The following is a 24421-nucleotide window of genomic DNA, read 5'->3' on the forward strand; positions in this document are numbered from 1 at the left end:
TAAATTGATGATGAATGTTAACTCCTCATTGCTGGCCTAATAAATATTCATGTCAATCCATCGTTCAATCACAACAAGTTGTTATAACTTCATATATGCAACAGGGTACCCTCAGAAAACTTTCTACACCAATTCTTGTGGAAACAATTTGTAATACATTATAAATATGTAATCTGAGGCCATAACAGTCTATTTTTTTGTCCTATTGGGTGTTGCATTTGAGGAACTGACCTAATGGTGAGTACTAGACAACATGGTCTAGTCATTTTAATTGACTACCCACAGCTGTTGAAAGGGCCATGTCTCAAAAAGTGGTATTGTAGTTCAAACTGGACTAGCAAAGGATTTTTTTAAGTCTACAACATATCAAACAAATATCTGGCGCCTAAAAACATCCGTTAAGGACCATGTTGTTTCAGCTCTGAAGGAATCATTCTGACACATTCATTTGCAAGTAACTGTGGAAAACCCCAGAGAATAATTAAGTTTCTGAATTTTGCATAGGCACATTGGAGGGTCATGAATTTTTGTTATGAACTTACCCAAGAAATGGTGTCACAAGTTGAACAAGTTCACCTCTAGAGACTATTTCCTGGTTGAAGAGTACCAAGCATCTCAGAAAATTCTCGTAAACCTCTTGACTCTTAAATGCCTTTCGTACCTGCAAGAACATTCATAGCATACACAGCATTGTAGATAGTAAACAAAGTACAAACAAATTCAAACTTAAAAAAGATCTTCCTAGTAGTGCACATATGAAAAGACAAACAGACTTATTTTTTATTTTCTATTTTCAGTGGAAAAAAAGGCTTTGACAAAAAGCAGTTAAGATGAAATCTTACCTTCTCAAAGAATATAAATTCTGTAAATGTTCCATACTTCCTGGCTTCTGTCATACTGACCCCTTGACTTGAAGCCTTCTGTTTCTGTTGGATAAACCATTGAAGACACACTTAAAACAAAAATCAATTAATCTGACATTTCTCTTCAGCATTTCACAAATACTTCTTGCAACGAAACCAGCTGTTTTTCTTTTTCCCTACAAATCCATCCCTCCCCCCTCCCCCAAAAATGAACTTAAGTGACAACACCTTCCAAGGGTAACTTGCTATATTACCAAAGCTGAATTTCACCAGAAGGAAAACATCAAAGACTATACTTGTTGCACATCATTATGCCAAACTATGATACATGTACAAAGTTGTTTTTCACATTATGAGCCTGGAGAGCTTTCATGATTTTCACACTTTGACCTCTGCTGACCTCAAATACCAGCTGCTGAAAACTGGTTGGTTGCACAAGTTACTTACCTGCCTATACCAAGTAAACACAAAATTCTGGCTATAGGACACCTAAAGTATGTATATTTAACTCAGCAAACTAGAGGCCACAACCTTTTTGCACTGGCCCAATGGAAGGTTGCCTGAAAATATGGTGTTTATTTTGTCTATAACTTACACCATTGTAAACATTAACTAAAACTAAAGATTACAAATCAGGCTTTGTCACTAGTAAGTACACTTCGATCTGGAAATTCAAAATAGCTAAACAAACTTTGGATTTTCTTTTTCTTAAATCACCAAAAAGTCTTTGACAGAACAAATAAAATAAGCAAAGCCTAGAGTTTAGAAACGATTATGTTCAAAGTTGATTTCTGCAGATTTTCTCATTACAAATGTAGCAAAAACCAAACAATGTGTAAAACCAGTCATGCTCTCAGGAGCACTCAGTGTTGACAATTTAAGCAGCCTTCGCCTACCACAAATGTTTAATGTAAAACATTCCAGAAAATATCTATTCTTCTCCACTTAAAATCACTGTAACTGAATGTCACAAACCTTTGATGACAGATTTGAATGGCTCAGGGCTGATCTCTTATTGCTGGATCCAGTGGTACGGTGCTTCTGCGTACTGCTGGGCTCAAACTTACGGGTGATACTATCGTGATCGTTACGGAGTGACACAGCATGGTTTGAGGCATGGAAGATGGACTGCAAAGTGGAACAAGTCAGAAACATATATCCCAAGGTGTTTGGGTAAGAAGCATCTAAGAGTATTGCCTTGAGCTTGAAACACATCCTCCTTTTATGGATATAGCTAGATTTAACAGGTTAAAGTTAATCCTGGGCGGGATAACATTAACAACCTTAACCACCAATGTGTAGAATATTGTGCTGCAACCATTCACATGCTACTACAACAGAAATGCAAAATGTAAAATTGATTGAAACCAGGCACAAGTTTCATACCCATGTTTTGTTCCTCTAGTTTTTTTTTTAATTTAACCTACAAATTCTTAATTTGCTGTCAAAGCAAACACTACTGAAATACAAGCAAATGCTACTGAAATACAAGCAAATGCTACTGAAATACAAACAAACACTACTGAAATACATCCTGTTAGAATAGATCAGATGAGAGAGAGAAGAGAGCAAAGCACAGTGAACAGGTAAGGCAACGTACGTTGGTCACAGCAGTAGATCCGTTTGCATCGGGCAAAAACTGACCAAACTCTTGGAGTAGGTCTTCTTGGTTTTTGAAGAGCTTTGCCACTTGGTCAAATACTTGAGTCTCTGAGAGGGTGGGCTTGTGGGCCCCTTGCGATTCTTTCACAGCCCTCTGCTCCTTTTGGTAGGTATGCAGGATTTCCAAAAAGGCTTTATATATCTCCGGTTGTCCTTGGAAGCGGTTCTATCGACAAAAAATCGCATAGAGAAGATGGTCAAAAAACTAATAGATTTGAACTCAATTTGGTCTTAATGAATACTGAACTGAATACTGAACACCAACAAAATCATGGGAATTCAATTCAGAGTAAGCAAATGTTTGTGTTTGTTAGAGGGATGATGACCATTCTTTCTAAAATAACAACTACTTTAAAAAAACCTTTATGAGTTGATTTTTAGAAATTTCATGATGAGACTTAATGCTAAAACATTATTGCAACGTAGGTCTTTAGCTTGACTAGCTTAGTTTTAATTCAAACAATGAAGCGATTGATTCAATAACACCTGCTCTCAGTCATCCAATACGGATTCTGATTAGGAAAGTAGTAGTGCTCAAATGAATTGCAAAACGGTTTGATTGGAACATTTTTCTCTTAGGGGAAGCAGAACCACTAAGACCATTACATTGGGATAGAAAGGGTACATCACTGCAATCTCATCTTACTCTACCCTCCTCCTTAACTAACAAATGAGGGACTTTAAAGGTCATCAGTCTTCCCACAAATATGACAGAAGGACCAAACTTGATCAATAGTGAGCACATGTACACATTTTTGTACAGCAGTTCCAGAAGACACCTCTCAATGGAACATGTAATTGTCTAGTTAGTGCCACATTTTACATTTTCCAATAATTCCATGTAGTGTTAGTGTAAACAGGCTCCATTTCCTGTTTATAGTCAGTAAGCTGCTGGCTTCACATTTTATCCTTTTACTTAAAATATTCCATCAGAACAGAAGTTCATTGTCTCTTCTGCAGTTCTTGTACATAAATTTAGTGTCCATTAGCATGTGGGTTGCCTCTTTACTACAGGACTCCCTTGTTCTTAGAAAAGTTGGCACCAGCAACATTCCAGAGGTTAATGGAGGGTTGTCTTGGGGATCTCAATTACGAATCCGTCTTGCTGTATTTAGATGATATTATAGTATTTTCACCAGATTTCGATTCACACCTTGATCGACTGGGGGTTGTATTAAGAAGGTTACATCAACATGGTTTGAAGGCCAAACCTTCCAAGTGCCATCTTTTCCAGTCTTCGGTAAATTACTTAGGGCATATTGTCTCAGCAGAGGGGATTGGGACAGACCCTGACAAATGTAAGGCAGTAAAGGAATGGCCCACCCCAACTACAGTCAAGGATGTTAGGTGCTTTCTGGGCCTAGCTGGTTTCTACCGTCGGTTTATCAAAGACTTTTCAAAGATAGCAACACCCTTGTATCAATTGACTAGGGTACCAAAGAAGGGTGCCTCGAAAGCTCCCAAACAGACATTTGAGTGGACACCATCCTGCGAAGCAGCGTTTCAAACTATCAAGGCCCATCTCTTATCGCCACCAATTCTGGCTTATGCCGACCATAACCTGCCCTTCCGATTATATACAGACGCTAGCAATATGGGATTAGGGGCAGTCTTAACCCAACTACAAGAGGGACAAGAAAGAGTTATTGCTTATGCTAGTCGTAGTCTACGGGACTCAGAGAAGAACGACCAGAATTACAGTGCCTTTAAGTTTGAATTCTTGGCCGTAACCTGGGCTGTTACACAGAAGTTTAAAGACTACCTTTTGGGCTCAGAATTCACAATCTACACAGATCACAACCCTCTGGTATACCTATCTACTGCAAACCTGGGTGCTGTAGAGCAACGCTGGGCAGCTAGATTAGCAAACTATAAATTCACGGTAGTTTACAAGCCTGGAAAGCTGAACACGAATGTTGATGCATTATCCAGATTGCCTGGTCAACCAACAACACCTGAAGACGGAAATTATGACAGTGACGGTGATGTTTATCCATCCTTCCATCTGCAGCAGAATGCCACCACATTGCCTTCCTCCACTGAGCAAGGGAAGTGGGGCATGGATACTCTACCAGGCCACTCCATACAGGAGCTGAGGGAACAACAGCATTCCGATCAAGACATCCATGAAATCATTGATTACTTAAAATTACCTGAAAGACCACCCCTGGAAGGAAAGTCCGAAACCTTGAGATTGCTACTAATGCAATGGAATGCACTTAAGATTGTGGATGGCTGTCTGTATAGGGTGATATCAAGTGGGCCCCAGCTGGAATCCTTGAGACAATTTGTTGTACCCAAGGGCATGAGGAGAGAAATTCTTCAAAACTTGCATGACCAAGCCGGTCACTTTGGGATAGCTCGGACCCTTGCAATGATAAAACAGAGATTTTACTGGCCCAACCTAGAGCGTGATGTGAAGCAACACTGTGAGAATTGTACCCGTTGCAGTTTGGCAAAACCACCCACCAACAATGTCAGAGCCCCACTAAAGAGTATCCGAACCTCCGCCCCTCTCGAGCTTGTTGCAGTAGATTTTCTAAAGCTGGACCGATCATCTGATGGTTATGAAAATGTCCTGGTGATAACGGACCACTTCTCAAAATTTTCCCAAGCTATACCAACCAGAGACCAAACTGCGGTCACCACTGCAAGGGCCCTATGGCAACACTTTTTCATAAGGTACGGATGTCCTGCCCGAATACTATCAGATCAGGGAGCCAACTTTGAATCCGGTCTCATCTCTGAGCTTTGTCAGTTGTATAATGTACAAAAGAGCAGAACCACGCCCTACCATCCACAAGGGAATGGTCAGTGTGAGCGGTTTAACCGTACACTCCTCAACATGATAAGGTCGTTAAGTGACGAGCAAAAGAAATATTGGCCAGCCTTCCTACCTGAACTAACATACCTGTACAACAACACACCCCATACCTCCACTGGCTACGCTCCCTTTTATCTGATGTTTGGCCGCCATGGCAGACTGCCAATTGATTTAATAGTAAAAACAGATGACCATCAGGAGACAGAAATTTCTACAGAATGGGTACAGAACCACTGGCAAAGACTGCACCAGGCACATAGGCAGGCAGAGGCAGAGTGTCAACGAGCTGCTGACAAGCAGAAGAAATATTATGACCGTAAGGCGAGAACAATGCCCCTATCCAGAGGAGAAAGAGTTCTCATTAAGAAGAGGAACAGAAGAGGTCTTCGTAAGACTGATGACTTCTGGCAAACAGTACCCCATATAGTAGTTGACCAACCAAACCCAGATATACCAGTTTACAAAGTGAAACCAGAACGTGGTGACGGTAAAGAGAAAATGCTGCATCGTAATGCCCTGAAACCCTGCATGGTTACTGTTGATTACGAAACCTGGGAAGAACCCAATGAACAGTTGGACGATCACGGAACGAGACAGGCAGCCCTTGGTGTCTACCCGGCTGATGTGACCCCAGTGATCCAGCTTCCTGTAATCCAGTCCCAACCCTCGTCATTACAAACTAACCCACCTGCAGTAGAACAAAGTATGCCAGTTTTGCCAGACGGACCTGAGAGAGAACTCGAGAACGGTACCCCAGAGGACACAACGTCAGAACCACCATTAACCTCTCCCTTGTGTTCCCCTGTCCCAAGTATTGTTCCTCAAACAGAGAGACATTCCCCACCTATTTTAAGACGTTCTATAAGAATTCGAGGGATTCCCCCTGAGGAACCCCAGGGCATTCAAATTATTCAGTGCCCTGAGTTACAGCCAGTTGTTATAACTATGTCATGGTTGGAGGCCGGCCTTGAGACTGCCAGGTCTACAGATTATTTTAAGCATTTACTAAGGTAATCATAAGTTCGAGGAATGTTTATTAGTTTCATTTTCAGTTGATCCACTGGGATACGTGAAGTGCTAGATGGACTTGATGTCCTATGTACAAGTCTGTTATTGTTTTTATATGTTTTTGCCTTGGTTGTCGATAACAAAGTAACTTAGCTATATTCTAAGTACAGACGCACAGTCTATGTATTGGCAATTAGGAAGCTTCAGACAGGAGCAAAGTATCAGCATATTTCTATTCGTATTTGTATTTTTCACTTGGACAAGGTTTTGAGTTGAGATTCTTTAGGTTTAACTGCCTTAAGTGTTGTATTGCTGTTGTAAATTTAAGGTTGTTATATGTTTCTTTTCTTTGTTGTTGTATAGTGTATCTCTGTAGTGTCACAAGTTTTTAGTTGGCAGTGTAAGCCAACTCAAAGCAGGGTGGGATGTAAACAGGCTCCATTTCCTGTTTATAGTCAGTAAGCTGCTGGCTTCACATTTTATCCTTTTACTTAAAATATTCCATCAGAACAGAAGTTCATTGTCTCTTCTGCAGTTCTTGTACATAAATTTAGTGTCCATTAGCATGTGGGTTGCCTCTTTACTACAGGACTCCCTTGTTCTTAGAAAAGTTGGCACCAGCATTGCTGTGGTCAGAGTTTTTCTGGTAGCAACTCCAATCAGGAGATCTTTTAAGGATGGTTTATAGAAAGTTACTTTACTGATTGGGTACTGTATCCTTACTCCAATTTGGCCCCTCCCTTTAGTTAGACAAAGAAAATGCTTGGTATGCCATGTGGCTCCAGAGCACCTTAACCCCCCAAGTCATGAGGACATAGGATTTAGTATTGTAGGAGAATTAGATACAAAGTTAAAGTTTTTATATCATATACCTGAATCTGTTCCTGCTGAATGAATTTCAATTATATACACTCAAGAAGCCTACTGTAACTGTAAAATACAAATTAAGTGCTAATCTCGACGTTTCCTGATACTGGTCACCATTGGAGTCTCCCAGAAGCCTAGCTCTCGGCTATTACAGGAACTATACTATTCACTTTCCATTGCCATCTCGTGGAAGGATCTTTAATCATTCTTTTTGGAGAACACTAACTTTACTTTGCTTTGCTTTTATTTACTGCCCGCCATTGATGTCCCTTTGGAACTTTGTTTAATATACCTTGCCTGGATTCTATTCCATTTTCCTGGATTCTATTCTATCTCGCCTGGATTCAACTCTACCTTGACAGCCTGCAGAACAATCAATTTCCCTTCGGTCGACCCTTTGGACTTTAATTCATATTACATTCTGTGCCTTTATATTTTCTAAGGATTTGTTGTGTTGTGTGTTTGTGTGTATGCAAAGTGGCCACCGGTGAGCAACCAAACTGTAAGTTAAATCATTCCTTTATTTTTCATTAGACTGGACCCCGCATTTCAATACTCTCCTACCCAAGTAAGAATAACTGTTTCCAATATTCATATTCATATTTCATATATTGGACTCTTCAGTTACATATATGAGTCTCACTGTTATATCTATTGTTTCAATACAATTCTCTCTATAGTATATATACTTAGCCAGCTACACACTGTTTCTTTGTCATTTTTGAAGTGTTCATCTGTCTTCCTACTGATGAGACACTAGTGATTAAACCTCCAGTCAACCCAAAGGGAGTAACATCTCTTACATTAGAACCATATTGTTTTTACAACATTTTATACAATCTTTAGCTACTTTAAAGATGAAGGCAATAGAGATGACCTTTAAAATTGAAACACATACCTTGATCTTATTGACATAATTGATAGCATGGTTGAACTCCACTGGTTGACTTCCGGTCGAACCCTGACTAGCTGGAGCGTTTGGTCTGTTTGGGTGGGGAGCACTAGGTAAGGGGGGCTGGGAATAGGTGTGTCCACCCGCGGCGGCATGACTGGTAGAATGTGAAGGTACGGGAGGAAGCACTGGTGCCTGAGGAACAGAGGAGAGGCCAAGCTATAACATTTATACAATTAATACCGACCAAGTCTTTGGGTACATAATATCTGTGACCAATTCATCTGAACACAAAATATACATCCCACTCTGTATACCAGTGAAAATGAAAGGGATGGTGAAAATGATACAGATGATGAGGATGATACTTCCTTGCCTATGCTCTTTAAAATTTTCATGCTTATATGAAGAGAATTATGTATTGTAGACTAGTCCAATTTTTTTAAATTTGGCAAACACACATTGAGACTTTAAGTGAGAACCAGAAATGATGAGAGATTTTCAGCTCTCATTTAATGCACTTCCTTGTGGGGCATCAACCATATCATTCACTGGTAATGATTTTACAGTATGGCACTTTTATTCCAAATTGTTTCAATATCCAGAAAGAACAGTACTCATGTGAAATATAGACACATAGATTATGGATAGAATAACTTTTTCTTTTACCAATTTTAAGCTAGCAAATCAGCTGTGACCAACCAGCCCTTTAATAATTGTTACTATTAATGAATGAGAGCTCTACATGAAATTGTTTATACACTGTGAAATATTTTCACAACTTACTGCCAAAGCAAAAGTCATCTAGTGTATAAATCACAGAGAAAATGGCAAATTTTGAGACCTTTGAGATAACCTATTGACCCCTTGGGCCAATTTTGTTTCTTTTTCCACCATTTGAAATTACCTGTTGACCCCTTGAAGCTCAAAGGGTGAAATATGATAAGGGCCTGTTTGTGTGCATTTAAAGCATGACAATCACTTCTTTGAAGCAGGTTTCTTTTCCTGGATGACTGTATGTATTGTTGAAGACCTTAAACTTAAATGTTGACTGAAAATGACCTTTGACCTACACCAATATCAATAGGGTTCTTGCTCTCAGCTGGATCGCACACCAAGTATGAAGTTCAACAAACTTTTGGAGTTATCATGTTAACAAAGTTTTCATCTTTGACCTCTGTTGACCCCAAATGACCATTGAGCTTCATGGAAAACAATAGGCTTCTTGTACTCAATAAGACTGATCCACATACCAAGTATGAAGTTAATCCACGATTAACTGTTTGAGTTACAGTGTTTACAAGCAAGTGTCACATACACACACACACCCATCACCATCCCATAAATTCCTTCTGCCTCCAGCAAGGAATCAGAAATTAGGTTGTGACCTTGAATACCAGAGCTCTTATGTACACAGGAAGGAACAAAGAGGTGGAATCTAGACAAATTCAGCAGTACTGGGAACCATGGATTCACAAAGTCAAGAAATGTTGTTTGGAGATGGGTAAGGGATGAACGAAATAGCTATATGAGGTATCCAGTATTTGACACTATTTCAAGAACTGCCAACTGGTTAAAGCATTCTCTTTTAAACTTTGGTGACTTTTAAGCTGTTGGTCAATACAAACAAATTGGGTTTCTGAAAACATAACTTCTTAAATTTTGAGGTCAAAATCACAAAGGAACGTCATGTTCAAAGTTTTGGAAATGACACAAATAACCCATGATATTAAATGTATGGGCACTTACTGCTCCCTATTGGATACAACAGGCAATGGACTCACAACCAAGTGCTTGTAGCCACATACTTCTTGTTACATTGAGGGATATCCGATTGTGGAAATTTTACACGACTTGGTCAAAATCACAAACAGCTACAGTGCAACACAATATATATACAGATTACATATAGAAAATTCTGTATATAACTTAACACATACTTGAAGGTTTTGCAAATTAAAATATGATATCTTAATAACCACCAGGGGCACAACCTGACACTGTTACATATGTACAGTACAAACTAAGCAGCTCAAAAGTTGCAAAATATAGCACCATTTTGCATCTGAGAGCCATCCATGTTACAAAATTTCCTTAATGGGAGAGGGACACCTTCTCCCCCCCCCCCAGAAACATCGCCCAGAAAGAAATAACATCTTAGTCCCCATTTCCCCTCTCCATAACATATATTCTTATTGCATCCCCGGTGATCACCTTATCTTACCTGTAAATGACTGACCTTGTTAAATGCTGCTGACATGGGATTTTGATAAGATGGTTGCTGGGGTTGTGGTGCCGAGGTGGGATTCGGCTGGGCCGGTCCCACAGACTGTTGGGAATGAATGGCAGGGGCAGGCGGTCCTGACATTACATTTCCAGCACTAACAGGGTTTGGTGGTGGGCCAACTGCCAAGGGTAATGACTTTGGAGTAGACTGGTTTGGTGTGGTGAAGTTTATTTTGGTAGGGTCACTGGCATGAACTTCAATTTTGTATCCAGGTGGCAAGAAAGTGTTGAACCCTACAATCAAATCAGGGTGACCCTTGAATAGGTTTGACACTCTGTTAATGACTCCAGGGGTATCAATACTGAAAATGAGAAACAAGTGAAAAAAATGAATTGTCTAGATAAAATGAGAACCCCACATGAATATCTAGCTGTATACATCCATTTTAAGCAAGTTGCCACCTGTAGCTGTTCCATTTAACAGTTCAAAAGTGTGTGAAACCTATGGATGTCCTTTTCAACTTACGTATAAAACACTTTTGCAAATAAAACAATCACATCTTTTACCATAGTCTCAAATATCTGCACATGTGGGTAAGACTAGGATGAATGTGTTATCTTCAACAATTTTTTTAGTTGCTTGCATTTTTAAGGGGGTGGTCCTTTATGCTTTAAAAAATAAAATCAACTTTTGTATATATATTTGGCTCCCTGAATATATTAACTGTAAACCCTGGTAGTGTCTAAGAAATTGATTTTTTTTTTAAACAAAAATAAATCCCTTTTTTGCAAGTCGTTTTTCATTCAAAATTATCACCTATTAAAAAATGTTCTTTCTATGTAACAACAATTACAAACAAGATTTATTTAATAAATTTTTTTGTCTATCAGACAAAATCTTGCTTAAAAAGGACATTTTGCTTGGCTTCTTTCTCTTCATGCAGTATACATAGGTAGCTTTCAGCCAATCACAAAAGCTGTTGCAATGCACTAGGGTTATACTCATTTAAGTTACTTCCTTTCTGTAAATAAGATGATAATAATAACCATAGCCCATTGGTTCATCTCATCCCAGTGGCGGCTCACAATGAATGAAATGATAAAAATTAACTATTGCTGCTAAACAAATGATGCAACTAGTTTGGTATTAACACTCATCACTTCATGAAACAGGGATGAGCCTGGGGTAAAACAAAAATCACTGAACTTTGTGGGTTATATACTATACTAACGTGGTGGGGTCCATGGGCAACGCCCCGGTTGGGGTCCAGGGGTCGATGCCCCTGGAAGCTCTGAGAAATTAGAAGTTTAAAGACAACATTTTGGTGCTTAATTTATAAAGAATTTTGAATTTGTTAAAACACTCAAAGCAAAGTTTTCACACACAAACTGTGCACACTGAAGCCACATGCCTAGCCTGTCGTTTTCACCGTACTTCATTCTTTCAATCATGGCGACCCATAATAAAAAAAGTCACTGTTCATAAAATGTACACAATGGTCAGTTTAAATCTGAAATAATATTCACCAGCTACAGCACTACACTTCCCCTCCAGTTGTCCCTACTCTAATGATACTAAAATATTGAAAATCATGGGAAACTTAAGAAAATATTGTTGCAATAATATTGGGAAGGTTATGAAAATCCAGAGAAAAAAATTGTGGTATAGGCTCCAGTTTGCGTATGTTACAGTGTGTTAGGATAAAAGTTTTTGTCCCCTTGCAGGTTGGATATGCATCGGTAATGAAAAACATGTGAACGACGGATCAAATGATACAGTAATGCTGTTGTTAGATATTCGTGGAAATTGAGAGGTGTAAATCTCGGAGGAAGAAAAGAAATCACAGAAATCCGTGGAAAAAGCTCATGTCTGATGTAAACAGATACTGGCACCCATTATCTTAAATATGAATTTGGAGAAGGGCTTCGAGTTGAAATGTGACTTGAATTTAATGTCACAGAGAAATTAATTAGTTTTTGGCATGCCAGGAGAATTTCACATGGAAAGCTATAATGGACACTTTAAAATGATGGTCTGCACTAATGTAGAGAGTTTACTGAGAGGCTAAGTAGATGTTATGGGGTTACTGCTTTACCTCTCAACTATTTATAAAATGACACGATTAAATGATATCCACTACTCTACGCCATCGCTGTGAAGCCACGCAACCGCTGTAAACTTCTAGAAGAGGTTTATACATCATCGTTTAGTACAGACGATTGCCTCTCACCTGCACTTACTTAACCACAAAAAACAGCCTAGGCAAATTGTTGGTTAGCCAAGCTGCACTATACCTCAAAATAGATTATCCAGAAGGTAAACTTGGTCGTCTGGAATAAGGCTGATATACAGCCGTGATCAATGTACCATTGATCTGTACATACATCACGCAAAAGCAAAGTTTTTAGCAAAGTTCTTGTTTGGCCAGTGGATGATAATCAATCAACAGTTTATGGCTATACTTATTTACAAGCAAAATATCCTACTGTAGGATAATGTGAGAAGTGTACTGTTTGGACAGCCAAAATCAGGTTTGGTGGTCGTACAGCGGAGGAGTAGTTGTTAACCTTAAAATAGATTACATTGAAACTAAATACTTCCAAAATATTAATAATAGATAAATTGGTATCGCCTGTCTGTCACCTAGGAGAGAATGAAATCATGCAAAAACTAGTGGCTAGGCCTATGATCTACCAAAAGGACCCCCAAAGCTGGTGTTCTATTCACCAAACCTACACCTCTCTGTACATATTGGTCACTCTTTGTTATTTTGCAGCATTTTTAGACAACCAAAATTGCTGTTCGGACAACCACATTTGCCGTTTGGACAACTGACAAGTAGGACCTGGTGTCTAACAGAAACCAGAAGAAAAAAAACTTGCACCATTTTTGTTGTATAGGATCAACTTACCTCTGTGATTTGAATTCTTTCATGATATCTAAGAAATCATTATAGACTTGAGGTTGACTTCCAAACTGGAGCTTGACTTGATCCAGGTAAGAGAGAGCATCTTCTACCTTCAGTCTCTGATACTGTTGTTGAGGCGGCTGGCCTCCAGCTGTCTGGGGAGGAGGTTGACCTGATTGACCTCCACCAATATTGGGAAGTGGCAAAACCTGTCCGATATGAGGCTGTGCGTCATAAAAAGAACAACAGAATGTCATAGAAACTATGAAATTGGGACATAAAGAAAGCTATAGTATTGTGCTCTCAAACAGCCATACCAGATGACACGTTACACACTATTGGGCCTATTTACTCAATTTTTGTGTTCTGAAATATTACTGGCAAGATGATTTCTTTCACAGTTGTTTAGAAGTTGAGTTGCTGTGATAAATAACTTGAAATGCAAGTCTCTAATTGGGATATTGTCTTTATTGAGACATATTGCATTGTTGAGGCACATGGTCTATGGAAACGCTAAGCTGCAGTCAGAATGTTAATTTTTTTTTAAGGCATAGCACTTAGCAATTTTAAACAAAATGATTAATTGTTCAGTTTAATATATTAACAATTTGGAACAAAATCACAAATTCTTTAAATCTAGTAAGTGAGGACTTCAGCAATTGGCTGCAAAATCATTACTTGTTCATTTTCAAAAATTATGGCAAAATGATTAGTTGATCACTGATAATGATACATCTCATAAATTCAATTTTATGCAGCAAAAGGATGAATTGCAGAGAAGGATCTTAACATGTTGGAAAGCACCTTAGAGTTTCCTTAAGGATCAGATCTTTTAAACCCAAACAGCAAAGTGTCCACAACAGGGAACACATCAGACATCATACCAACACACAGAGCAGAGTTACACAGTAGAATGGATACTGTGGTCAAGGCAACAGCAAACTGGTATTCAACTAATTGCATGAACATTTATTATGGAAATATGAGATACTGAGGTTCTGTGAAGGGAAATGCCCTAAAGCAAGCTTGAAAACTGCATTTGCTACAACCACAACAGAAGGACACAAAGTAACGTATGTATTAACAAGTGATACAGTATAAGACAAGGAAGGCAAGTAAAACAAGGAAGTGCATGATTGTAAATTGTATTTCCAAAAACACTTCACATGAAGCAAGAAAGCCTTAAGTACAACTTTGTCTGAAATGATGCTTTAGTAAGTTGCTTAAGATGATCAGTTTCACTACATGTACTACACCAATTTCCGTAGTCTTAACATCATTAACAATTGCAAATGATGCTTTGGCTAACCAGTAACCACCACAATCTCTTGGGCTGTATGGTATGTGCTACGTTAATAGCGTTGTGCAGGATCCGACTAGTCAATTGAATCCCGGTATTGGCTAGTCCCGATCACAGTGCAATATGTAAATACTACCAGAAATGTTTGTTTGTTATTTATTCTTCCTTCATACAATGATTGTGAAGGTTCCCATGTATAAAATCTTACCACATGTATTTCACCTCATTTTGATATAACAATTATAACGATTTAATCATTTTTGAGCCAAAACCGCAGGGAGTATATCAAGCTTAAATCCATCTTCGCCCGGGACTGTATATTAATATAGCCTAGGGTACGGTACTGGTACGCACAGTGCAGTACGGTACTTTTGATTTTATGTTGTCATGGAATGGATTCGTTTATTATTGCAGAGGGTTCCACGCTGTCATTTATAGTAGTTTTCTTTGGCTACTTTTTAAATTTTTAACAACTTTTTGTACGAAAGATGAATATTGTACTTATTGAAGGTGGCATACTCCTATTAGCGTCTATATCAATCCGTGGCAAATGTTCTCCTTCAGGAAAAGTGCCAATTAGGAGCAGGAGAACAACTTTTTTGCTATGTTATCAATTAGGATGAGCTTTTTTGTGGCTTGGATGTTAAAGAGCATGAACAGAAGCACATGTGGTTAAAAAATTGGGTAAAATTGAGGCTATTTTAGACCAGTTTAGCCCTCTCAGGAGCAGCGGACGAAGATTGTTTACGGCCGAGTGAAGAGGTTTGTTTACAAGTGATGAAAAGTTCCGGCTCTCGTAGCAAAAAATTTTCACGGTCATGGTATGGAAAATTGATGGTGCCATGAAAGGCCAACTTGTCAGCTATCCAGTGATGGGTAGCGCTTAGCAAGTGAAAACTTCTATCTAGGCTTAGAAAAGGCATTACTTTTGTGATTTAGTGTGTAAGTCAATGGGGATTTTAATGGGCGTATGCTACCTTAAGCAAAAATGTGAAAATTGCCGTTTTAGACTCTATGAGCGTTAATTATAGCTGTAGGTGTCATATATGATGTGTAACAATGAAATACGACAAAACGTCTAAAAATTTTACGCTTGTGCGATTTCGGGGTCAAATTTTGCGGAATGTCATCAAAATGTCGAAAAATGGCATGAAATTGCCGAGGAAAAAATAAATTGGTGCATTGTGTGCTCCAAAATGCACTGGTGAGTAATGGTTGGACTTGAAGAACATCTGCATGGCTTGTATAGGCCACAGTACCAGCTGTGTATGATGTTTTGAGCTGTCTGCTACTGAGATGTGTATAGTACTATTGAAAGTAAAGGCTGGTATAAGGAGCCACTAATTTCGATGTTAGGCTGTAGAGAACAACTAAAACCTGACGGACTGAAGTTGTACATATTGTGAGTAGCATATACTTTTATACAGTGTAAAAACAAGCGACATTCAGAATTTATATATACATTAGTATTAGATGTGACTACTGCACTGTGCATAGGCTGCATTGAGATTAAACATAGGCCCTGTATACAGTACTGGCAATCTCCAAACTTCTCTACAATGTCAGACCAAGATTGGATGGCATGGGCTGATGGCATTACTGAAAAGATGGCCAAACATACAGCAAGTGGCACAAGGGGATGCAGAATGTGGACAGGTGCCTACACCACCAGTAAGCCAGGGGCCCCAGCATATGGCATTATCCGCACAATGCTACCCCTGGCAGCTAAGAGAAGAGCCATCAGAGTCCACATTCTGGCATATGCTCTTCAGAATATTTTGCAGAGAAAACTTGTTATAATTAGTCCTAGTAGCAGATCATTTGACATCTCCCACATTTGCCACAATAGCCTATGTGTGGAGGTGTCACACCTCTCTGCAGAATCCCGCAGTATCAACAACAGCAGAAGGTCCTGCAAGTTTGATGGTGCTTGCCAGGGTCATGGTCATTACCCTGATTGCTTAGGGTTCCCTGAGTGAATGAGTGAGTGAGTGAGTGATAGATACTGTTTTGGATTATCACTTGCTTTGATGATAACTTGCATCACTGATAATTATTGTCATCATCATCAGTGTCACATCCCCCCTTAGAGTAACTGTGGTCATGTATCAGTTGATCTCTTTTATAACAACTGTGCTGGTTTATGTATTTGATTCTGCCATGTATCTTGTACTTTCTCTCTCTTAGTTGTGCTCTCCTCCTTCGGTAGGCTCTGCCTCTCTTGCGTAATTTATCATATTCTTGTTTTCTCTGCATCTGTTTCAGAGTCTGGATACATGGACTATTTGAGCTTAACCTTAACCCAGCAGCTTCCATCTTACTGGCTATGGACTCACCAGGCCCATTATTGGTGATGTGTATGGCACTGTGGTCCCTGTACTGACTGTTACGTGCAAATGTGGTGCTATGTTTTGGATTCGTCACCTTGAAAGCGTTATTGACTGCTTCTGCTTTTTGAGTGGAAGTCTCAAAACGAGTGGACCATAATCGTTTGTAGCAGGTGCGTTTTTTAAGTAATTCGATAAGTTTTGCATTGTCACTGTTTGATATTATCAGAGAACCCTTTGCAGCATTTGGCATAAATGGAAATTTGTAGCATCTGCCCCTCTTACATACAAATGACTGCTTTGGGCAATCTGAATGATCTCCACTGTAGCACTTAGTAAGGCAGTCCATACATGTTGACAAAGCTTTTGCAACTTTGCAGTGGTCATATTTGTGCACTTTCCTGCAAGCAGTCACCTCTGCCTGTACACGGTAGGTCAAGTCCTCAGCAAATCGCTTTTGTATCAACCGCTTCTTCGTCACAGTCTTTGCAGGAAACATGTCAGAGGAGAATTCTGCTCCAGTGAGTGCTCTGCGCAGAGATCTGTTTAGATGCACCTGGTCTAAAAGGTTCTCTGTTTTAGACTGCATAGCCTCAGACATGATACTATTAAACCCTTTACATGCCTTGCCATCAGCATCAGTTGTGAGGAACTTGACCTTTACTGGGTTTTTACCTGCTAGTAATTTTGAAGCACAAGTCTTTCCACCATTCTGTTCATCTCCAATATTAGCATCTTGCCTTAAATTTGCAGAGCAGCCCTTATGGCCTGGACATTGTACCTTGTGACCCCTTCTTCTTTTCATTTCTCCCATTAGGCACAACTTGTTACTGTGATGGTAACCAATAACAAACTTGTCCATGGTGACATTCTCTACAATGACATCTCTGCATTGGCTTGCAGGAGCAAATGGAGTCTTACTTCTTGAATTACGCAGAGGGTTATTATACTGCCGATCATATTCTGCAAAAATGGGAGAATCTCTTGAGAGGCCACGCAGTTGCAGTGTCTCCTTTATTATACCCCTCTTTTCAGCCATATCATTTTCATTAATTTCTTTCATTACAGGTCCAAACTGGTTGGCTGACTTTTGCAGTGTACTGACAGCAGGACTGGGAAGAGAGATGCTGCTGAGCAATCTACGAGCTGCTGTTGAACTGATGGAAGTCTGATGCAAGCCTAACTGCAATGCAATGTTTAGCTCTGAGGGATTCCTGCCAGGTTTGTTACTTTGGTTTAAAACTTTATAGAGGGGCAAGAGCTCACTTCTGTAGTTACAGAGAGTACATCCAAACACAACCTTTGAGCCAAGTCCCACAAATTCCTCCATATCAGAAACAGATATGAGGAGCCCTGCACATCCATTGCTTGCCTCCCTGTGAGCCATCATAGCACTATGATAGGCTCTTACTGTGACTTGCAAATTCACTACCCTGTTGCCTGTAGATTCTGCAACACTAGCAGGAGCCATGTTATTAAGCTGGCCAACATGGTGCTTAGTAGGCCTTAGTAACATTGTTTGTTGGGACTGAGATGAAAATATCTCAGGTCCTTTGACAGGAGAGTTAACTACCCTCTCATACTCTTCCTTGCTGAGCCTTTTATATGCAGGTTTGCAAGAGGACATAGTTGCCACACCTGTATCAGAAGGGCTAGGCATATCACCAGTGCAATTGGCATCAGTTTCATCAGCTGTACAAGCTGTAAAACCGAACCTGTTACCTGTTTTAAAGGTAGTTGCACGCCTACGATACATGCCTTTCCTTCTACCCATTCTTTTAAATAGTATTTCCTATGTTATCCTTTAAAAATAAATAGTTTCCAGTGGCTAATTCACTAGTTTTGTTTGTTAGCAATTATTGAAAGTCTAAGCAGTTGAAAAGCTGTGCATAGACTGATATCTGACAAGATTTACACTGAGAAACTAGTCAATATGATCGACTACAACGATTTGGGAACGCTGTTTGAACAGCGCCCTCACTTCAGATCTGAGCACAGCACACTGTTTTACTGAGCTTTTTTGGCCCCAAAATCTGCTAAAATTCCTTTTAAAAATAGTGCCAAAGTAACAAGTACATTTTTCTCTTTCAACTCAGGGCCACAGCTATGTTCTAAAGTTTACTGGATGCTGGGATTGATGAAGATTTCAGAGGGAAGAAGAGAGGTTGGAAAGCAAAGTTTTGTCAAGTTTCCTGTCCCACAGGAACATTTCTCCCGCCTGGCGGGTTAAGTAGCACCAAACTGAGTTACTGTGCTTAAAACACATTCTATAAACCATAAAGCACCTTAGACATGCAGTACACAACATTCATGCTTATGGTTGGCTTTTTATAACACCAGGGAACATGCTAACCAGTGGAGACTTGCTTCTTTAATATTCAGTATTGCACTGTGCATTTGGCCTGTACAATTTGTATGAGGCACAATATGAAGAGACACCAAATAGACAGATATAGAAACAAATTGTCAAAGTTATGTATTTTCTGGTTTTCAAGACTTCTCAAACTGTCATAAAAAGAGGTTTAAAGTATAGTTTAAAAATTTCAACTTTCGCTTAAGGTGGCATACTCCTATTAGCGTCTATATCAATCCGTGGCAAATGTTCTCCTTCAGGAAAAGTGCCAATTAGGAGCAGGAGAACAACTTTTTTGCTATGTTATCAATTAGGATGAGCTTTTTTGTGGCTTGGATGTTAAAGAGCATGAACAGAAGCACATGTGGTTAAAAAATTGGGTAAAATTGAGGCTATTTTAGACCAGTTTAGCCCTCTCAGGAGCAGCGGACGAAGATTGTTTACGGCCGAGTGAAGAGGTTTGTTTACAAGTGATGAAAAGTTCCGGCTCTCGTAGCAAAAAATTTTCACGGTCATGGTATGGAAAATTGATGGTGCCATGAAAGGCCAACTTGTCAGCTATCCAGTGATGGGTAGCGCTTAGCAAGTGAAAACTTCTATCTAGGCTTAGAAAAGGCATTACTTTTGTGATTTAGTGTGTAAGTCAATGGGGATTTTAATGGGCGTATGCTACCTTAAGCAAAAATGTGAAAATTGCCGTTTTAGACTCTATGAGCGTTAATTATAGCTGTAGGTGTCATATATGATGTGTAACAATGAAATACGACAAAACGTCTAAAAATTTTACGCTTGTGCGATTTCGGGGTCAAATTTTGCGGAATGTCATCAAAATGTCGAAAAATGGCATGAAATTGCCGAGGAAAAAATAAATTGGTGCATTGTGTGCTCCAAAATGCACTGGTGAGTAATGGTTGGACTTGAAGAACATCTGCATGGCTTGTATAGGCCACAGTACCAGCTGTGTATGATGTTTTGAGCTGTCTGCTACTGAGATGTGTATAGTACTATTGAAAGTAAAGGCTGGTATAAGGAGCCACTAATTTCGATGTTAGGCTGTAGAGAACAACTAAAACCTGACGGACTGAAGTTGTACATATTGTGAGTAGCATATACTTTTATACAGTGTAAAAACAAGCGACATTCAGAATTTATATATACATTAGTATTAGATGTGACTACTGCACTGTGCATAGGCTGCATTGAGATTAAACATAGGCCCTGTATACAGTACTGGCAATCTCCAAACTTCTCTACAATGTCAGACCAAGATTGGATGGCATGGGCTGATGGCATTACTGAAAAGATGGCCAAACATACAGCAAGTGGCACAAGGGGATGCAGAATGTGGACAGGTGCCTACACCACCAGTAAGCCAGGGGCCCCAGCATATGGCATTATCCGCACAATGCTACCCCTGGCAGCTAAGAGAAGAGCCATCAGAGTCCACATTCTGGCATATGCTCTTCAGAATATTTTGCAGAGAAAACTTGTTATAATTAGTCCTAGTAGCAGATCATTTGACATCTCCCACATTTGCCACAATAGCCTATGTGTGGAGGTGTCACACCTCTCTGCAGAATCCCGCAGTATCAACAACAGCAGAAGGTCCTGCAAGTTTGATGGTGCTTGCCAGGGTCATGGTCATTACCCTGATTGCTTAGGGTTCCCTGAGTGAATGAGTGAGTGAGTGAGTGATAGATACTGTTTTGGATTATCACTTGCTTTGATGATAACTTGCATCACTGATAATTATTGTCATCATCATCAGTGTCACATCCCCCCTTAGAGTAACTGTGGTCATGTATCAGTTGATCTCTTTTATAACAACTGTGCTGGTTTATGTATTTGATTCTGCCATGTATCTTGTACTTTCTCTCTCTTAGTTGTGCTCTCCTCCTTCGGTAGGCTCTGCCTCTCTTGCGTAATTTATCATATTCTTGTTTTCTCTGCATCTGTTTCAGAGTCTGGATACATGGACTATTTGAGCTTAACCTTAACCCAGCAGCTTCCATCTTACTGGCTATGGACTCACCAGGCCCATTATTGGTGATGTGTATGGCACTGTGGTCCCTGTACTGACTGTTACGTGCAAATGTGGTGCTATGTTTTGGATTCGTCACCTTGAAAGCGTTATTGACTGCTTCTGCTTTTTGAGTGGAAGTCTCAAAACGAGTGGACCATAATCGTTTGTAGCAGGTGCGTTTTTTAAGTAATTCGATAAGTTTTGCATTGTCACTGTTTGATATTATCAGAGAACCCTTTGCAGCATTTGGCATAAATGGAAATTTGTAGCATCTGCCCCTCTTACATACAAATGACTGCTTTGGGCAATCTGAATGATCTCCACTGTAGCACTTAGTAAGGCAGTCCATACATGTTGACAAAGCTTTTGCAACTTTGCAGTGGTCATATTTGTGCACTTTCCTGCAAGCAGTCACCTCTGCCTGTACACGGTAGGTCAAGTCCTCAGCAAATCGCTTTTGTATCAACCGCTTCTTCGTCACAGTCTTTGCAGGAAACATGTCAGAGGAGAATTCTGCTCCAGTGAGTGCTCTGCGCAGAGATCTGTTTAGATGCACCTGGTCTAAAAGGTTCTCTGTTTTAGACTGCATAGCCTCAGACATGATACTATTAAACCCTTTACATGCCTTGCCATCAGCATCAGTTGTGAGGAACTTGACCTTTACTGGGTTTTTACCTGCTAGTAATTTTGAAGCACAAGTCTTTCCACCATTCTGTTCATCTCCAATATTAGCATCTTGCCTTAAATTTGCAGAGCAGCCCTTATGGCCTGGACATTGTACCTTGTGACCCCTTCTTCTTTTCATTTCTCCCATTAGGCACAACTTGTTACTGTGATGGTAACCAATAACAAACTTGTCCATGGTGACATTCTCTACAATGACATCTCTGCATTGGCTTGCAGGAGCAAATGGAGTCTTACTTCTTGAATTACGCAGAGGGTTATTATACTGCCGATCATATTCTGCAAAAATGGGAGAATCTCTTGAGAGGCCACGCAGTTGCAGTGTCTCCTTTATTATACCCCTCTTTTCAGCCATATCATTTTCATTAATTTCTTTCATTACAGGTCCAAACTGGTTGGCTGACTTTTGCAGTGTACTGACAGCAGGACTGGGAAGAGAGATGCTGCTGAGCAATCTACGAGCTGCTGTTGAACTGATGGAAGTCTGATGCAAGCCTAACTGCAATGCAATGTTTAGCTCTGAGGGATTCCTGCCAGGTTTGTTACTTTGGTTTAAAACTTTATAGAGGGGCAAGAGCTCACTTCTGTAGTTACAGAGAGTACATCCAAACACAACCTTTGAGCCAAGTCCCACAAATTCCTCCATATCAGAAACAGATATGAGGAGCCCTGCACATCCATTGCTTGCCTCCCTGTGAGCCATCATAGCACTATGATAGGCTCTTACTGTGACTTGCAAATTCACTACCCTGTTGCCTGTAGATTCTGCAACACTAGCAGGAGCCATGTTATTAAGCTGGCCAACATGGTGCTTAGTAGGCCTTAGTAACATTGTTTGTTGGGACTGAGATGAAAATATCTCAGGTCCTTTGACAGGAGAGTTAACTACCCTCTCATACTCTTCCTTGCTGAGCCTTTTATATGCAGGTTTGCAAGAGGACATAGTTGCCACACCTGTATCAGAAGGGCTAGGCATATCACCAGTGCAATTGGCATCAGTTTCATCAGCTGTACAAGCTGTAAAACCGAACCTGTTACCTGTTTTAAAGGTAGTTGCACGCCTACGATACATGCCTTTCCTTCTACCCATTCTTTTAAATAGTATTTCCTATGTTATCCTTTAAAAATAAATAGTTTCCAGTGGCTAATTCACTAGTTTTGTTTGTTAGCAATTATTGAAAGTCTAAGCAGTTGAAAAGCTGTGCATAGACTGATATCTGACAAGATTTACACTGAGAAACTAGTCAATATGATCGACTACAACGATTTGGGAACGCTGTTTGAACAGCGCCCTCACTTCAGATCTGAGCACAGCACACTGTTTTACTGAGCTTTTTTGGCCCCAAAATCTGCTAAAATTCCTTTTAAAAATAGTGCCAAAGTAACAAGTACATTTTTCTCTTTCAACTCAGGGCCACAGCTATGTTCTAAAGTTTACTGGATGCTGGGATTGATGAAGATTTCAGAGGGAAGAAGAGAGGTTGGAAAGCAAAGTTTTGTCAAGTTTCCTGTCCCACAGGAACATTTCTCCCGCCTGGCGGGTTAAGTAGCACCAAACTGAGTTACTGTGCTTAAAACACATTCTATAAACCATAAAGCACCTTAGACATGCAGTACACAACATTCATGCTTATGGTTGGCTTTTTATAACACCAGGGAACATGCTAACCAGTGGAGACTTGCTTCTTTAATATTCAGTATTGCACTGTGCATTTGGCCTGTACAATTTGTATGAGGCACAATATGAAGAGACACCAAATAGACAGATATAGAAACAAATTGTCAAAGTTATGTATTTTCTGGTTTTCAAGACTTCTCAAACTGTCATAAAAAGAGGTTTAAAGTATAGTTTAAAAATTTCAACTTTCGCTTAAGGTGGCATACTCCTATTAGCGTCTATATCAATCCGTGGCAAATGTTCTCCTTCAGGAAAAGTGCCAATTAGGAGCAGGAGAACAACTTTTTTGCTATGTTATCAATTAGGATGAGCTTTTTTGTGGCTTGGATGTTAAAGAGCATGAACAGAAGCACATGTGGTTAAAAAATTGGGTAAAATTGAGGCTATTTTAGACCAGTTTAGCCCTCTCAGGAGCAGCGGACGAAGATTGTTTACGGCCGAGTGAAGAGGTTTGTTTACAAGTGATGAAAAGTTCCGGCTCTCGTAGCAAAAAATTTTCACGGTCATGGTATGGAAAATTGATGGTGCCATGAAAGGCCAACTTGTCAGCTATCCAGTGATGGGTAGCGCTTAGCAAGTGAAAACTTCTATCTAGGCTTAGAAAAGGCATTACTTTTGTGATTTAGTGTGTAAGTCAATGGGGATTTTAATGGGCGTATGCTACCTTAAAGCATATTTCCTGGTGAAAAAAACATCTGATTAACGGTATATAGATTATAATCCTGTATTAACATAGCCCCAATGTTACATTCTCCTTGTCTGGAGTTCCAAACACGTGGTGACTTGTTGATAGTTGAAAACTTGT

The 24421-nt window shown here is 39.7% G+C and overlaps 1 protein-coding gene and 1 long non-coding RNA gene across 7 annotated transcripts in view; one reads left to right on the forward strand and one right to left on the reverse strand.

The window, feature by feature from the left end:
- Nucleotides 1–24421, reverse strand: part of LOC139966795 (paired amphipathic helix protein Sin3a-like) — a 43736-nt gene that overhangs the window by 15013 nt on the left and 4302 nt on the right. Inside the window, exons 4-10 of one of the 2 annotated variants that reach the window (XM_071970156.1) lie at nt 13255–13475; nt 10356–10704; nt 8123–8311; nt 2464–2691; nt 1839–1991; nt 843–926; nt 543–661 (exon numbers count right to left, since the gene is read on the reverse strand). In XM_071970156.1, coding sequence (XP_071826257.1) covers nt 543–661; nt 843–926; nt 1839–1991; nt 2464–2691; nt 8123–8311; nt 10356–10704; nt 13255–13475 — 1343 coding nt within the window. Of the gene's footprint in view, nt 1–542; nt 662–842; nt 927–1838; nt 1992–2463; nt 2692–8122; nt 8312–10340; nt 10705–13254; nt 13476–24421 lie in introns of both variants that reach the window. The other variant, XM_071970155.1, reaches the window with a different exon arrangement.
- On the forward strand, nt 15109–23768 carry LOC139966800 (uncharacterized). Of its 5 annotated transcripts, none has more exons than XR_011792759.1 (7): nt 15109–15313; nt 16817–17051; nt 17947–18099; nt 18975–19042; nt 21193–21427; nt 22323–22475; nt 23351–23753. It is a non-coding gene; the product is annotated as an uncharacterized lncRNA (long non-coding RNA). The 5 variants fall into 5 exon arrangements; XR_011792757.1 differs by lacking the exon at nt 15109–15313 and adding an exon at nt 15739–15755; XR_011792758.1 differs by lacking the exon at nt 15109–15313 and adding an exon at nt 15773–15953.

This window comes from Apostichopus japonicus, chromosome 4 (genome assembly GCF_037975245.1).
Source record: "Apostichopus japonicus isolate 1M-3 chromosome 4, ASM3797524v1, whole genome shotgun sequence".
In the NCBI taxonomy this organism is placed as follows: Eukaryota; Metazoa; Echinodermata; class Holothuroidea; order Aspidochirotida; family Stichopodidae; genus Apostichopus; species Apostichopus japonicus.